The sequence below is a fragment of the Rana temporaria genome, chromosome 13, assembly GCF_905171775.1.
Source record: "Rana temporaria chromosome 13, aRanTem1.1, whole genome shotgun sequence".
In the NCBI taxonomy this organism is placed as follows: domain Eukaryota; kingdom Metazoa; phylum Chordata; class Amphibia; order Anura; family Ranidae; genus Rana; species Rana temporaria.
In genome coordinates this window covers 89,098,653-89,116,710 of record NC_053501.1, presented here as the reverse complement: position 1 = coordinate 89,116,710, position 18,058 = coordinate 89,098,653, and the positions used below count along the sequence as shown (strand labels likewise).

The 18,058-nt window shown below is 45.3% G+C and overlaps 1 protein-coding gene across 4 annotated transcripts in view; it reads left to right on the top strand.

Annotated features, from left to right (window-relative positions):
- The first annotated feature begins 1,040 nt into the window (after positions 1-1,040).
- LOC120920904 (ankyrin repeat and protein kinase domain-containing protein 1-like) overlaps positions 1,041-18,058 on the top strand; it is a 50,518-nt gene continuing 33,500 nt past the window's right edge. For 2 of the 4 annotated variants that reach the window (XM_040333326.1, XM_040333329.1), the window contains exons 1-5: positions 1,042-1,237; positions 9,342-9,675; positions 14,097-14,227; positions 15,800-15,849; positions 15,938-16,096. In XM_040333326.1, coding sequence (XP_040189260.1) covers positions 1,104-1,237; positions 9,342-9,675; positions 14,097-14,227; positions 15,800-15,849; positions 15,938-16,096 — 808 coding nt within the window. In that variant the 5' untranslated portion in view covers positions 1,042-1,103. Of the gene's footprint in view, positions 1,238-1,694; positions 1,835-9,341; positions 9,676-14,096; positions 14,228-15,799; positions 15,850-15,937; positions 16,097-18,058 lie in introns of all 4 variants that reach the window. The other 2 variants (XM_040333327.1, XM_040333328.1) reach the window with 2 other exon arrangements.

The following is an 18,058-nucleotide window of genomic DNA, read 5'->3' as shown; positions in this document are numbered from 1 at the left end:
CACTGAGGGGGGCTGGAGGAGGAGGACAGAGAACCAGGTGAAGGACATGGAGGGGGGCTGGAGGAGGAGGACAGAGAGCCGGGGAGAAGGACACTGAGGGGGGCTGGAGGAGGAGGACAGAGAGCAGGGTGAAGGACACGGAGGAGGGATGGAGGAGGAGGACAGAGAACCAGGTGAAGGACATGGAGGGGGGCTGGAGGAGGAGAACAGAGAGCCGGGTGAAGGACAAGAGGGGAGCCATAGAAGGTCACAGAGGGGGGCTGGAGGAAGAGGATAGACAAAACAGTCGGGGATAAACGGTGCAACACGAGGGACAGCTGTGATTACCGATCTCCCTGTATAGCTTTTTTGCCGACAGCAGCAGAAGAGAGAGGAGAACCGGATGTCGGCAGTATTGGGAGATTGGTGATCACAGCTGTCCCTCCTGCTGCACCAATCATCTCCGACTGTGAACCAGGGGACAATCCAGGATTAGCCCCGCAGCCGGGATATCGGGCAGCACTTGCGGGTGTCTGAAAGGCTCCTATTGGCTCTCGCTGCTGTCAATCAAATCCAATGATGAGTGTCCCTTGGAAAGAGGCTTTTTGAGGGGGCACTTAAGAAGAGGAGGAGCCAGAAGTGCCACGGGGACCCCAGAAGGAAAGGATCAGGGCCACTCTGTGCAAAATCCTTGCACAGAGCAGGTAAGTATAACATATTTGTTATGTTGTTTTTTTTTAAAAAGCGAACCTTTACAATCACTTTACTACTACTTCAGTATGTGTGCTTGTAAGTGAGCTCAATGATTTGGACTGGCCAGCCTCATGCATGCAGCAAGATCACAGCAACCAGAACACAGAGGAGCTGGAGTAGCACAGATCGGATGAGCTCACACTGAAGGCACGCAACAATTGAGGGGGTGTGGCCGGTAACTAGTGCGGTCACGCCCCCTTTCTCAGGCTGTACGGGACCGATCAGCATCCCTGAGCAAAAACTCCGCCCCTACTCCGGCTTTACTCACGCGCAGTGAAGCTGTGTTGGTGGGAGGGCGTGGCTGTTTATACAGAGCTGTCATCTGTCGGTCTGTATAGGGGAGGAGCCCGGCCGGCACACATTCCGGAGACATGCAGAGTTTACCGGCCGGGGATGTGGAGGAGCTGCGGGTGATCGGGAGCGGGGGGTTCGGTCTGGTGTACAGAGGACGGAGTAAGAAGCTGGGGATGGAGGTGGCGGTGAAGATTCTGAATCGGGAGAGCTGGTGAGTGACCAATGTGATCGTACCGATCGTTCTACAACACAGTGTATGGGGTGTGCTTACTACTGATCGATCCGATGTGTCCTGTGTAGAGTCCTCCTAATCTCTTGAATACAATGAAGGTCTGATCAATGGTGACCACACACCCCACAATCCCATCAATTATTAAAAATATGCATGCCGTGGCATCGATCCAGACAGAACATCTGATCATAGAGAACTAGATTGATCGATATTATCGGTAACGGTGGCCATACACAATTAATCATATTTTCAGTTTCCGATCGATCTCTTCCAATAGGAATGTCTTATCTTTAGGGTACAACCAGTTTGATCGATATACCACACACAGGGAAGGGGATTCCAAGCAATCTTTATGATATGATTGTCTTTTACCATCGTTAGTTATTGATCCTATCTCTGTTTCCTCCACGTGATCTCATTGTCTGATCGATCGAAGTCCCATCATATTTATAAACTACAGGAATTGCAGTGCTGGTGATCCATGTAAAACGATCAATGTGATTCCACCCCGGTCCATTGAATCCGATCTGCAGTCGGATAGACACATTTGTGGTGCTCTTAAAGCTGTATTAAAGGGTAAGTTCACTTTAAATAATAATAATAATAATAAATGCACATTTTTTTCAGGTAGAAAAATTAGCATTTTTTTTTTTTTTTTTGGAGCCTGTAAAGCATTGCACCAGGGATCAGAAGATTGCTGGTACAATGCAGGTCTCCTGCAGATCTGTCAGTGTATCTGTGTGCCGTATATCGGCAAGCAGATATAATCTGACAGGAAGAGAGAATGAACTATCACAGCAGGCACAGCTTACCAATCAGTGGATGCTATGGCTGTTCCTTTTTTTTTTTTTTTTTACTGGGGATCTGGCCAGAAAGTCTGTTGTCTTTCAAAAGAACAAGCTCTCCAGCAGAATGTATCAGTTAACATGGATGACAAAAACCCCAGGCACCAGGGCGCCATGACAAGAAATTTTGTGTTGGCGCCAGGGAGATTCTCCCCACACCCTGCTTGTTCCCTCCCGCTATGTATCCCGGGCTCCCCTTGCCCATCCGCAGGCCTGGGACCGACATTGAGGGTGACGCCAGGTAAAGGGGTAGAGAAAGGAGCAGGGACACGTGTCCACTTATCTCCCCTTCTAGTTGTTGATCCGGAAGTGACATGTGACATTATTTCTGGGTCCCCATTCACAGTTTCTCTCCGCCAAGCTGTCAGTGAGGAAAGGAAAGCCGTTAACCATCTTTCCTGTGATGGCAGACATTTACACTGATTATCAGTGCAGCCTATCGGTGCCCATCAGTTCAGCCTATCGGTGCTCATCAATGCAGCCTATCTGTGTTCATCAGTCCACATCAGTGAAGGGGAAAAAAACTACTTATTTGCAAAATGTTATTACAGAAACGAAGAGAGGTTTCTTTTTTTCCAAATTTTTGGTCTGTGTGCACCGATGGGCTGCACTGATAATCAGTGTAAATCTCTGCCATCACAGGAAAGATGGTTAACCAATCAATGCAGCCTATCGGTGCCTATCAGTCCACATCAGTGAAGGAGAAAAATTACTTGCTAAATTTTATTACAGACACAAAGAGTTTTTTTTTCCCCCAAAGTGGTGAATAAATACCACCAAAAGAAAGCCCTATCTGGCAATTTTTTATTTTTATAAAAATGTCATATGGGTACAATGTTACATGACCGTGTAATTGTCATTCAAAGTGCGACAGCGCTGAAAGCTGAAAAATGGCCTGGGCAGGATGGGGGTAAAAGTGTCCAGGATTGAAATGCTTAAGGTCACTGAAGGTTCTCACTTGCCTTGTAACATTTCAATAGAATTCTGATCACGGCTGCTGGTGTGAATCAGCCCTAAAACTCAGGCAAAAAGTTTACTATTCCAATGATAAAAATGCTATTATCACAGAAAAATCTGCAGCTCCTCCCACAATCCACAGGCGCCATAATAAGTTGTAGGAAAACCACACCCAAACTGAAAAGTCCCATTACTCGTCCGGGATCTTGGCATATGTAGCTTGGCTGTGTGCCTTTGTTGGTATATTTGCCATGTCAGGCTAGCTAAAAAAGGGAAGCGAAAGGATCGTGTTCCACACGGTTACTCAACAGGAAGATCTCGATGAATAACCGTTGTCCTCCTATTTGTGTGGTCTTCCCTTTTTTTTTTTTTTTTTTTTTTTTTTTTTTTTTTTTGTGGCAGTGCTTTAGGCTGGATTCACATCTATGCATTTTTAGTGCTTTTTGCATTTTGCAGATTTGCACTACAGAATGTGTTCCATAGGAAACCAAGTTAAATGGACTGTAGAGCAAATCTGCAAACTGCAAAAAGCACTAAAACTGCATAGGTGTGAATCCAGCCTTACAGAGAACAATTAATATCACCATGACTTTTTAGATTAGCTCAGCCTATGTACTAGGGCTGCGCATCTTCACCGGTCTCACGATTCGATGCGATTACGATTATCAAGTCCACGATTCGATTCGATTCGGCGATGCATCACGATTGCAGCGCAAGTGCGCATGGCTCTCCCCCCAAAATACTAAAGGAGATGATCAGAGACTGCAGACATGCTACAGGAGATGATCAGAGACTGCAGACATAGTACAGGGAGATGATCAGAGACTGCAGACATAGTACAGGGAGATGATCAGAGACTGCAGACATAGTACAGGGAGATGATCAGAGACTGCAGACATAGTACAGTAGATGATCAGAGACTGCAGACATAGTACAGTAGATGATCAGAGACTGCAGACATAGTACAGTAGATGATCAGAGACTGCAGATATAGTACAGGAGATGATCAGAGACTGCAGACATGCTACAGGAGATCAGAGACTGCAGACATGCTACAGGAGATGATCAGAGACTGCAGACATGCTACAGGAGATGATCAGAGACTGCAGACATGCTACAGGAGATGATCAGAGACTGCAGACATGCTACAGGAGATGATCAGAGACTGCAGACATGGTACAGGAGATGATCAGAGACTGCAGACATGCTACAGGAGATGAACAGAGATTGCAGACATGCTACAGGAGATGATCAGAGACTGCAGACATGCTACAGGAGATGATCAGAGACTGCAGACATGCTACAGGAGATGATCAGAGACTGCAGACATGCTACAGGAGATGATCAGAGACTGCAGACATGCTACAGGAGATGATCAGAGACTGCAGACATGCTACAGGAGATGAACAGAGACTGCAGACATGCTACAGGAGATGATCAGAGACTGCAGACATGCTACAGGAGATGATCAGAGACTGCAGACATGCTACAGGAGATGATCAGAGACTGCAGACATGCTACAGGAGATGATCAGAGACTGCAGACATGCTACAGGAGATGATCAGAGACTGCAGACATGCTACAGGAGATGATCAGAGACTGCAGACATGCTACAGGAGATGATCAGAGACTGCAGACATGCTACAGGAGATGATCAGAGACTGCAGACATGCTACAGGAGATGATCAGAGACTGCAGACATGCTACAGGAGATGATCAGAGACTGCAGACATGCTACAGGAGATGATCAGAGACTGCAGACATGCTACAGGAGATGATCAGAGACTGCAGACATGCTACAGGAGATGATCAGAGACTGCAGACATGCTACAGGAGATGATCAGAGACTGCAGACATGCTACAGGAGATGATCAGAGACTGCAGACATGCTACAGGAGATGATCAGAGACTGCAGACATGCTACAGGAGATGATCAGAGACTGCAGACATAGTACAGGAGATGATCAGAGACTGCAGACATGCTACAGGAGATGGCCTATATTTCTCCTCCATACAGCCCAGTCCCTGCAGTGACAATGACTTATCACAGGTGACGCATCAGATTCCACTACATGCCCGTACCCCCCCTGTGTCCCCGGATAACAGCACCCCCTCCTCCTCTGTACTTACATGCTGTTCTGCGCACAGAGGATGATTGGAGGGAACAATGAGGAAAATACATGATTTTGCCTGTGCATTTTCAGTGTGTTTTTATGTGCTGACATTGTCATCAATACGCCCTTTAAAAATGCACAGATGACAATGAACCCTCAATAAAAATATCAGTACAGCGAGGACTACCGTGTTATTTATTTTCTATTACAATTGACACATTTCCAAGTCCTTGCTGATATTTTTTATTGAGGGTTCATTGTCATCTGTGCATTTTTAAAGGGTGTAAATAGGGTGAAACTCCCCTTTAAAAAGTGCACAGGAATACACACATGGCTGCTGGGGGGGGGGGGGGGGGCAGGACTCAGGGATTAGATTCCACAACTGACAGCCCTGCTGAAATTTCTCTGACTCTTTGCACATTCCAGCACACTAGGAGTTAACACAGTGGAATGTGCAAAGCAAAGAAATGTCAGCATGTGTAAGAGTAAGATGTGTAAGAGTCAGACTGCTGATAAAATACCTGTGATACTAAATGCTGTTATAGCCACTGCTGTAATGTGCTTTTTAAAACATATGCAGAATCATACCTCATGTCTCTGTGTGTATATATAACTGTATACTGTATTCTATTCCCCTCATGTGACTCAATGCTCGGACCTGCCTCTCTCTCCTGATGTCCGTTCTCAGCCCCGCCCATTGTCTTTAGCTAAAGTAACAGATCACAAGAGAGGCGGGCGGGGCTGACATCAGAAGAGACTTTGAGACGAGGGATGTGAGAGGACAGAGGAAGAGAGAGGCGGGCCGGACCATGGAGTCACATGATCGCATGTACAGTTACTACACACGAAGCTATGAGGTATGAATCTGCATACATTTAAAAAAAGCACACACAGCGATTGCCACTTAATGGATTACCACGCGCATTTATTAAAAAAAAAAAACATTTTAAAAGACCTGCTCGGAGCGATCTCCCGGGAGGGGCGGGGCAAGTTGGGATGACGTCACCCGACATCGATTATTGGGGTCACATGCATCGATGCCGAATCGGGGGGCCCCGAATCGCGATGCATCGATTATATTCAACACCCCTACTATGTACCGACAGCAGCAGCAAACACTCACTTTGTTGGAGATACAACAAACCTTTAGCTTAGCCTATTGTATTGAATGCAGTTTAGAAAAAGGACACAAGATGTCGCTAATGCTCAGTGATATGCTATGCTATGTATTTTCTATGATGTGTTGTATTTCCTGTCCACAGTGATGTACTTGTTGGTTTTCTTTTTCTTGTCTGTGTGTTCTACTTACTATGTGCAGTGACATTTTTTCCTGTGTGGTTATGTTCCAATAAAGAAGCCAGTTCCTGTTACTACACAACGTCTGATCTAAATTGACTCCGCTGCACCTATCAATCGTACTCTGCAACACACTTTACATTAAGGTCTTATTCACATATGTGGTTGATAGAAGGTAAAAACAGATGGTTGGTCCGTGTTTTTGCCACCCACTTGACCTACCAATTGTTAATTTTTTTTTATATATAGGCCTTAGAGAGGAGGTGTTGTAGGGATAAGATGGTGGAAAGTAGCTGGGGAAGGTAGAGGTCCATGGCAAGATCATAAGCTGCTTTTGAACCTAATTGTATGTTGGCATTGACAGTGGGAAAATGGGCTTGACAATGGGGGAGTTTGCCCCGAAACACAGCCTAGTTACTGCATACAACCTGAAAGTAGGCAGGCATTCTGCATTTTATGTTTTACTGTACTGGGTCAGTATACTACTTTCGTGGAATTCTCCCATTTTTCAAAGAATCTTCAAGATCATGCTATTGCCATCCAAAGATTTACTGTATATTAGCACTTCATTTCAATTACCGTATTTATCGGCGTATACTGCGCACTTTTTTGCCCTGAAAATCAGGGCAAAATCGTGGGTCCGCGGTATACGCCGATACTCGCTTTCCCGCGCCGAGTTTGAATACTGCGCCGACATATACCGAGCGCTCACGTCCTGGACGTACAGGACGTCAGCACGAGAGTTGCCGAGCCTGCCCGACAATACACGAGTGTACTGCACTCTGTATATGTCGGCGCAGTATTCAAACTCGGCGCGGGGAGGACGCCGCAGAAGGACGCCGGACCCGACGAAGAGGACACCCGAAGCCGCAGACGGACACCGGACCCGACGAGGCCGCCGATGGACGCCGCACAAGACACCAAAACTGTAATTACAAAAAAAACTTTTTTCCCACAGGATTCGGGGCAACTTTAGGGGTGCGCGGTATACGCGGGAGCGCGCTATACCGCGATAAATACGGTACTGACTCCCAGTTATACTGTAATTATACTCTGTAGCGGTCTTTTTTTCTATTTTTTTTTTTTACCCTTGAAATATTCAGATCTTAGGGAACCTCTGCTAAAATAAATTAATTGGGGGTAATACATTGGTGGCTATTAGGAAGAACGCCACCCTTACACTGGTTATCAGTGGGAAGAATACATTGTTGGTTAGAAAGCCACCCTTTTGGACAGGTGAAAAAAATGTCATGTCTGCCAAGTGGCATTGGCCCCCATGTAGACACCATCAGATGGGAGGTCAATAGCCACAGCTCAAGATTCCCCCTTTGCAACCTCTGAAACCGTCTTTCTCAACCTTTTTCATGTTAAAGAACCCTTAAAGGGGTTGTAAAGATAAAAAAAAAAAATTCCCTAAATAGCTTCCTTTACCTTAGTGCAGTCCTTCTTCACTTACCTTCTGAGAAATCTTCACTTCCTGTTCTTCTGTCTGTAACTAAATATAGTAATGCGACACTTTCTCCCTGGTGTGGAGAAAGACTCTTGAGGGGGTGAGCAGGAGGGTCAGGACGCTATCTACTTTGCAGATAGAGAAAGGAGCTGTGTGTTAGTGGACGTCCCGACACTACTGCTCGCCCCCTCCCCCCTCAAGAGGGTTTCTCCACACCAGGGAGAAAGTGTTGCATTACTATGTTTAGTTACAGACAGAGGAACAGGAAGTGAAGATTTCTCAGAAGAAATAAGGACATTTAAAGGCAAAATCGAAGGATGAGGTAAGTGAAGGAGGACTGCAGTAAGGTAAAGGAAGCTATTTAGGGATTTTTTTTTTTTTTTTTTACCTTTACAACCCCTTTAAGATTAATCTTCTGGCGTGGGGAACCCCTGCTAATAAATACGGAATCTACAGCCCATGGCACATTATCATGATGGTTAGTGAGAAGAATGCTCTATACCAGGGGTCATCAAACAAAGGGCTAGTTTACTGTCCTTCAAACGTTAGGGGAACTGGACTGTGGCCAGTGGGAGTAGAGAATGTCCTGCTGTCAGTGGGAGTAAACCTCTTTCTAGGGGGAGGGATAGTGCCCAATCTTTGGTGTCAGTGGGAGGAATAGTGCCCCATCATTGGTGTCAATGGGAGAAATAGTGCCCCATCATTGGTGTCAGTGGGAAGAATAGTGCCCCATCATTGGTGTCAGTGGGAAGAATAGTGCCCCATTGTTGGTGTCAGTGGGAAGAATAGTGCCCCATTGTTGGTGTCAGTGGGAAGAATAGTGCCCCATTGTTGGTGTCAGTGGGAGGAATAGTGGCCCATTGTTGGTATTAGTGGGAGGACTAGTGCCCCATCTTTGTTAGTGAGAGGACTAGTGCCCCATCAACTGTGTCAGTAGGGGGAATAGACTGGAAGGAACTATGCCCCACTGTTGCTGACAGTGGGGGGAGTAATGTCCTAAGAGCTGGATAAAAGCAAGTAAAGGGCCACAGTTTGGAGATCACTAATCTATACATTTTTGGTCAGTGTAAGGAAGTCACCCTTATACATAGCTAACCATGGTCAATGATGTCTGTGGTTATTTATCTGAGAGGCAGAAACTGCTCCTTGCTAAAGCAACCTCTGAAGGCTGCTGATCAATCGGCAATGGCTCACAGAACCCAGAACCATGCAGGCACCATTAAATGGGAGGTCAATCCGACACTGTTCAAGGAACACCTAGCATCCTCCAGAGAAACTTTAGGGTTCAATGAAACCCTGGTTGAGAATGGCTGCTTTAAAGTATTTCGTAGATGGTTTTATGTGCTTGAGTAGTTATGGGCAGTATTGTTTGTGTTTTATTAATTTATGCAATTAATTAATTATACCTTTTCTTTTACTAGTTTAAGTGCCGAGTTTTGCAGTCTTATGAAAGAAAAAGACATGATGATGAAAGCAAATTCAACATATGTTCTTCGTGTTCTCGCCGTATATGAAGATGAGGATAAAGGGCACATTGAGTACGGATTGGTGATGGAGTATATGCCACATGGTTCTCTCCACTCTCTTTTCAACACATTTAATAAGAAGGAAGTCCTCATCCCATGGCCTCTGAGATTTCAGATACTTCACCAGGTGGCTATAGCAATGAATTTTCTTCATGGTCTCAATCCAGCTATAATTCACCAAGATCTCAAGCCCCAGAATGTCCTGTTACGGAAGGATTTAGATGTTCAGGTCAGTTGCATAGAATGTTAATTATGTTGGAAAAGGCTTGCCCCCGCTTACCTGTGACCAAGGCCCAGTGAGCATGGCAAAGCCCATCGGGGGGGGGGGGGGGGTGGCTGAGGCCACATTCATCTACAAACTGGGTTGGTGAGCAGCGCCTTCTCTTCTCTTTTGATATTGCTCTTACACCTCTGAATGTACACCTCTTACACTGACGCCAGCTCCCTGCACTACAACGGCGGGGAGATCTCTGTCTCAGTTTAGAGCGGCACTACAAGTTTTATTTGGATCACTATATGTTGGAGATGGTATCATGACTAATATGCAAATAAAAACAAAGTGTGGCGCTAAGATTTTATAAACCAATATAGCATTGTTAAATGAAAAACAATATATGAATATGTAATGTGTGAACACAATCAACAACATTTTATATATATATATATATATATATATATATATATATATATATAATCAACAAGGTGAAAAACCAAATGAGGACACCAATATAGTAAACCTCGATGGGTAAATGTCCAACAACAAAGCTGACTCGGAATCCTCTGGAGGAATCCTCTGGAGGAATAGGTGGAATAAAGGTGTAGGCTGGTCATGGAGCTGTCACAAAACAAGGTGTTCTTCTACCAAAGAGATATAGATATATATACTCTTACCAGACCAGGTGGACACACATGCCAAATGGCAGTGAGTCAATCAAGCTCGTATTGGCCGCATGCCTGAAGATCTGGTACTGTACCAACCAGGATGGAACTGGAATCCGGAAAGGGGCAGTCGAAGTCTGTTAAGACGAAACGTGTCGGCCTTGCATAAATTGCTCCCCACATTGCTTTTAAAGTACTTTTATCATGTGATCACACATTTTTTGTACTCATCTGTCATTGATGTTAGTACTTTTTTATGAATAAATCTCCAGTTTTTTTGGCCTGCACCATATGGAGCTTTCTTTTTTTTCGTTTATTTTGGCTGGATTGAGAGTACCCCTCTGATCAGTACCAGTCTCCAGACGGATCTTCCATTTGTATTACGGTTAAGATCTCAGCGAAGTTAATCCATCTACGTTGACAAACGGGTTCGCCGTCCCTGGATTGACCCCCTTCTAGATCCAATTCCATCCTGGTTGGTACAGTACCGGATCTTCAGGCCTGCGGCCAATATAAGCTTGATTGACTCACTACCATTTGGCATGTGTGTCCACCTGGTCTGGTAAGAGTATATAGCTATATCTCTTTGGTAGAAGAACACCTTATTTTGTGACGGCTCCATGACCAGCCTACACCTTTATTCCACCTATCAGGATCATTCCCCCAGAGAATTCTGAGTCCGCTTTCCTGAGAGCAAAAGTCCATATAAAGGAAAGTTCTTCCAATATACAGTTGACAGTAGTACTAAAAGTAGCAGATATTAACGCATAGCATAATCTCCATCTATAAGGTGTCACCGGGTGCATTAAGAATGTAAAAAGATTCTAATTAAAAGCAAAAGTCCATATAGAGAAAAATTCTTCCAATATACAGTTGCTAGCATAACATCCAACCATAAGGGTCCAACCAACCAGGACAACTCCACACGTGAGACTTCACCCAAACAATGCACTCACCAGATAAAGGAAATAAATAAGCACCAAACAGTAGTTAGGATTTAATTCCCCCTCGGCAAATGCCATAAGTTGGGGGTTAATATCCAGAACACCGCACTAGGTAAAAAAGCTCACCAACCCGGAGCCCAAAGAAGATTAGTATTTTTTTACTTTAAAATTTGCAGCAGTATTAAATTCACCTTGCCTCAGGCATTCCCTTGATAACGTGCGTGCCACAAAACACGTCGGGAGGGGCCTATTTGCTGACGTCTCACCGCCGCTTGTATATGTTTGGAACTGTGGCTAACAATGTAAATGCACTTACTTTATGTTTTACTATGTTTTAATACTGCTACAAATTTTAAAGTCAATAAATTCTACACTATATAAATCTTCTTGGGCTCCTGGTTGGTGAGCTCTTTTACCTAGTGCAATGTTCACCCAATGTATGGCATTTGCCAAACAGGGTTGAGTCTCAACTAACGATTGATGCTTATTAATTTCCTTTATCTGGTGAGTGCATTGTTTGGGTGAAGGCTCACATGTGGAGTTGTCCTTATGTACCTGGTGATACCTCATGAATGGATGTTATGCTATGCTGGCAATTATATATTGGAAGAATTTTTCTCTTTATGGATTTTTGCTTTTATTTACAACCTTTCACATTCTTTATGCACCTGGTGACCTCTTATCAATGGATTATATGCTGTGTGTTAATATCTGCTACTTTTAGAAGAACTTTGTTTTTTCCTTTGCTCACAATCACAACCTTCCACATTATTATGATTACTGGGCTGTAATCAATCAACTTGGGTATATTCCGCCTGCCCATACATGGTTTGAATCTCGGCCAGTTGCTGCTGAACCAACTACTTCAGAGATTTTCAGCTTTCCGAGCAACAAGCTAGACCAGGAGTCTCCAAAATTTCTAAACAATGGGAAGGTTTACAGTCCTTCAGACTTTACCTCCTACGAATTGGCGGTTGTGCCGAATGAGCAACCCCCTGTGGTCAGTGTACAGAAGGGAAGCTGCTCACATAGGACCTAGAAGATTGAGTCTATCACTGTAGTAACATTGACTACCACAGTAATTGTCAGCTTCTCCAGTGGCCCCCAGTCATTTGATGGGCATGCATTCTCGCCCTGCTTCTAATTATACTGGATTATATTGATGTTATATCATTCACAATTGGCTTTGTCTCTCACTGTTTGAAGAGTAAGTTTTTTGATTCTAGGTCAACCTTTTTCTCCTACAGGAAGCCTTGAAATCATTTTTAAATTTCAGGTAGGGCCGTCTTTAATATTGATTGGACCCTGGGCAAAAAAAATCTTGGGCCCCCTCTTCCATGCAATTTCGCTCTCCACTTTCTCTGAGACATACAATAAATAGCAGCTAGACTCACAGTAACATTATTTTGACAGATCAGGCAGCAATTGCAATTGGTTGCCAGAGGTTACAGCATATGATTACTTCTTACTGACTGGTTGCTAGAGGTTAGGGCACATGATTTCTGCTTGTAGATTGGTTGCTAGAGATTACTGTACAGTAATACTGCTCACTGATTGGTTTCTAGAGGTTACAGCACATCTCCTCACTGCCTGCACACCATGGACTGGGAAGGTGAGCAGGACTTTTAATTATGCCCCTTTACCTCCCCAGTGGGGCAGCATTCAGTATAGGTGATGGTGGATATGACCTCAGGGGGGCATGATATACATATGAATGCTGCCTTTATTTACATGTCAATGCCACTGCCGTCACAATTTACATATGAATTTACATATGGTGAGTCACCCGTACACAACAATAGGGCAGAGCTGGGCAAAATTAGTCACAGCACTTGACACTGAGATATTGGGATACAGCACAGGACTAAAACTTCAAGGGACAATGAAATTTAAACCGGGATAGTTGGCAAAAATGAGGCAGCTGCTTTGGGCCCCACAAGAATGACAGGGCCCAGAGCAGCTGCCCCTTTTGCCCTGCCTTAAAGATGGCCCTGGTCTCAGGGAACCCCTGCCAAAACGAATTAATTGGGAGTGAGTGAGGAAAACGGCCACTTACATTGGTGGCCAGTGGAACGAGAGCCCCTCGTATAGTGGTGGCCAAAATGCCACCCTTTAAGCAGCCAAAAATATCATTGGTGTCCTGTAGCTGGCGCTGCCAAGTGACTTTGACCCAAGAACTATCTATACACCATCACATTGGAGGTCAATTGGCCACAGGTCAAGGAACCCCTAGCCATTTCTAGAGAAACCTAGGGTTCTATGAAACCCTGGTTTAGAATGGCTGTTCTAGGTCTTCTTTAATGGTGTTCTCCTTGTAAATTTTAGTTAAGTTCTTGAATTCACGTATACTAAGTTACTTGTTGAGCTTGTTGTGCTGTGTGAATTCTGCTTGCCCTGAATTAAGCTTCAGCTAAAACCGTCTCCTTCCTGTGCCTTGTTCTTGTGTTAACATCTAACCATAGGGTACCTCAACACTAACCTGTGGCTTCATTCTATTTGTGTTTGACTTCTTGGCAGCTCATCTGACTGGGTAGTTTAATCCTTGGATTGACCTCATAGCTTACATGCTTTTCTTTCTGGCACCTTCCCCTCTGTGGAATCTTCTCTGTTTAATCCTTGTCAGGGTACAGTCACTCCGCTCAGGTTAGTAAACTGCTGATTAAGAACCAGTCCCTTGTAATTATGTTCAGAATGTCTTCCTGTATGCTTGGATTTTATTAGCTCGTTTTTTTTTTTTTTTTTTTTTCTTGTCTCTACTTCTTGTGATTTCTAAGGTCATAACTAATCTTCTTGGACTTTATAAAACACAATTCCCTTCTAATTTTAGCTAACAGATTTTGGCCTTGCCAGAAATGAAACTTCTGCTCCAATCGGTATGGCTGGGACAGTTTCCTACATGCCTCCAGAGTCCTTTGTATGCCTTGAATACAAGCCAACTAAAGAGTTTGATGTATACAGGTAAGTTTTGTAAAGAATTATACTAAACCTTAGAGCAGGGATCGCCAAACCTTTTAAAGCAAAGGGCCAATTTACTGCTCTTCAGAATTCATGGGGGCTGGACTGTGGTCAGAGGGAGGAAACAGTGCCATAGGCTTGGTGGTCAGTGGGTGTAAAAAAAATGACACCATTGGTGTCAGTGGAAGTAATAGTGCTCCATCATTGTTGTCAGTGGGAGAATTTGTTCCCCATCTCTGGTGTTGGTGGGAGGAATCATACCCCATCTTTGGTGTCACTAGAAGGAATAGTACCCCAAGAGCTGGATAACGGCAAACAAAGGGCCACAGGCCTACGTTTTCGAGACCCCTGCCTTTAAAGCCATGTTCTGCTTCTAGATGTAAGCATATGTGTATTTTCTGCGCAGATGCATGTTCTTGCTGGCAAAGCTAGCAAAAAATCCTGTGTAAAATACAAGCTTAAAGTACTCGTGTTAGACACCTAAATTTTTTCCAGTGACTTTACACTTGCATGCCTATATTCATTTACACACAGTAACACGCTTTGAGGCCTCATTCACATGGGCGTACGCCATCTTTGCCCGCACAGGGTGTTCCCTGTATCCCCATGCCAGCAGTCCCGTTGGACATGGACACTGGCACTGCTCCCAATTTGGCAGCCTTGTGGGTGCGGGTGTGTGTCCCTGAATGCAGGCTGTCAAAATAGAAGCAGCAGTTGTATCTGATGCATCCGAATTGACATGAATAGGACTGTTGGCTTGGGGATACATGGAACATCCTGTGCGGGCAAAGATGGCTCTCACACAGGCATACACCCATGTGAATAAAGTAAGTTTCTGTATATAATTGTATTCTATTTTGTATGTATTTCACACTGCACTCGCTGTGCACACCCCACTAATAATGTTTTCAGTACATGTTTGGCCCCTCGAAATCGCAAAAACTAGTACAGAAACTACTTTTTGAAATCAGTGTGGCGACGCAAATGCAGCATCGCACCAATTAGGACGGTGCCATTGCCGGCAATTGCCACCGATTTGACATGTCAAATCACACCAATGTGGTCCAGGGCTAAAGCTAAGCTCTCCGGCATCTTGCTGACTGGGCTTTCATCTTCACCCCATCTGCAGGCTCCGGCCATTTGGCTTGGCTGCAATGACGTCATGGCCATGGCACAGCTTTCGCAATGGATGGCATACTGTACATTGAGAGTGCAATGCACATGTGCTGCGTGATAATGCCACTTGCCATTTAAAGTAAATACCTCCTGAATGACATATGTTTAGGGGACATTTACTGTACCTACAGGTAAGCCTTATTATAGGCTTACCTGTAGGTATAAATAAAGCAGACTTTATTATCACTTTAAAGTGGTTGTAAACCCATTACAACCACGTTAACCTACAGGTAAGCCTAGATTAAGGCTTACCTGTAGGTGCAACAAATATCTCTCTAACCTAAAAGGTTTAGGAGATATTTGCAGAAAATACTGGCACTGATGTCTATGGCGCTAGAAAACATGTCAACAAAATTTGGTGAACTTTATATGTTCTTATCTCTGTCCCATTGCTTTCAGCTTTGCGATTTTAATCTGGTGGATATTGTCAGGCCGAGAACCCTATAATGGTACGTCCCAACCTTCTCTACACTTCAAGATTTCCTGAACATCCGTTTATAGCCATCTTGGTATATTAATAGTCTTTTATATCTACAGCCATAAACAGAGAAATCATTATTTGTCGTATACCAGTTGGTATGCGACCTGATATGACACTTGTGGATTGTTGGAAGACTGAGAAGATGGTTCCTGAAGCCATAGAGATGATGAAGCAATGCTGGGATGGTGAACCCAGTAAACGACTTTGCTTTTCAGGTAGGAATTTTTAAATGATTTATTTGCACGCTGCTTATTTTATGGGCCCTTAAAGGGGTTGTAAAGGAAAAAATGTTTTGCCCTAAATAGCTTCCTTTACCTTAGTGCAGTCCTCCTTCACTTACCTCATCCTTCGATTTTGCTTTTAAATGTCCTTATTTTCTTCTGAGAAATGCTCACTTCCTGTTCTTCTGTCTGTAACTCAACACCGTAATGCGAGGCTTTCTCCCTGGTGTGGAGAAAGCCACTTGAGGTGGGAGGGGGCGAGCAGGCAAGTCAGGACACTCTCTACTTTGCAGATAGAGAAAGGAGCTGTGTGTTAGTGGGCGTCCTGACACTCCTGCTCGCCCCCTCCCCCCTCAAGAGGCTTTCTCAACACCAGGGTGAAAGCCTTGCATTACGGTGTGTAGTTAGACAGAAGAACAGGAAGTGAGCATTTCTCAGAAGAAATAAGGACATTTAAAAGCAAAATCGAAGGATGAGGTAAGTAAAGGAGGAATACACTAAGGTAAAGGAAGCTATTTAGGAAACACATTTTTTTCCTTTACAACCCCTTTAAAGCGAATTGAGTCCAGAAAAGGTGGACTTGATATGGAAACCTGGAGCAATATGTGCACTGGATTTGTATGTGGTATTGAAAAGGACCTGTGCTGAAAGTAAAAGATCCTTTCCTTTCCCCTAACTAGTTACTTTTTGATTCCTCTCCTTCCAAATACCTTCTGCACTGAACAAATCCCTACCTAGGAAACATTACCTGGAAGCCTTGGCCATGCGTATGGTTAACTTGCAGACCACCTGCCTAGATCTACTGTGGATGGGTGGCCCGAACAAGCAAATCCCCCCCCCCCAGTATGTTGCTGTCTGCTTCCCGGGCTGGGGTGTGCGCCCCCACCACCCACTGGCACCCGCTGTGATTTTACACAGTGGTGTCCTGTCAGCAAGTCCTGTCCAATGGCTGGGATCTGCTGATCGGCTGTGTCCAATCACAGGCCAGAGCTCTGTGTTGACAACCCTCACAGAGGGAACTACCCATGTGATACCTACCACGTGGTAGGTATCACATGGGTAGGTACAGAGCATGATGGGACTGTGAGGCCTATATAGGTCCGATGCAAGGCGCGCATCCGTCATTTCAGCGAGAAGGACCGGCGTGTCAACATCAGGAGAAGAAGAGAAGTGAAGAACATGACGTCACAGCACGGAAGAAGACGTACAGCACGGAAGAAGGGACCGGACTGCGAGACGAAGAACCGGGGTGCGACGAGTCAACAGCGGAGAGCGGCGAACATAGAAGGAGACCCCCCGGATATCGGAGAAGACAAGTCGGGATAGCGGAAGAAGAAGAGCCCCGCCGAAGACGCCGGAGGAAACCCGCCGGGGGGGTGGGGGCTTTTTTAAAAGCCACCCCCCCCCCCCGGCGGTGGAAGAGAACCAGACGGCGGCCCCCACCCACCCGAAGACGTCAAAGAAGAAGCTCCCCCTGGTAAAAGAGCTAATAAAGAAGACGGGGCGGCCTCCGGAGCAGACTAATAAAATATTTTAATACCCTGTGTGGTTTATTTGTGTTTTTACCACTTTTCTTGCAGGTGAATGGGTAGGGGTACGATGTACCCCATACTCATTCACTTAGGGTGGGGGGCCGGTATCTGGGGGCCCCCTTATTAAAGGGGGCTCCCAGATTCCGATAAGCCTCCCGCCCGCATACCCCGACAACCAACGGCCAGGGTTGTCGGGAAGGGGCCCTGTCCTCATCAACATGGGGACAGGGTGCTCTGAGGTGGGGGGGGGCCGCAGTGCGCCCCCCTGCCCCAGAGCACCCAACCCCCCCATGTTGAGGGCATGCAGCCTGGTACGGCTCAGGAGGGGGGGCGCTCGCTCGTCCCCACTCCCTTCCTGGCTGGCCGGGTAGCGTGCTTTGGATACGGGTCTGGTATGGATTGTAGGGGGACCCCCTACGCCGTT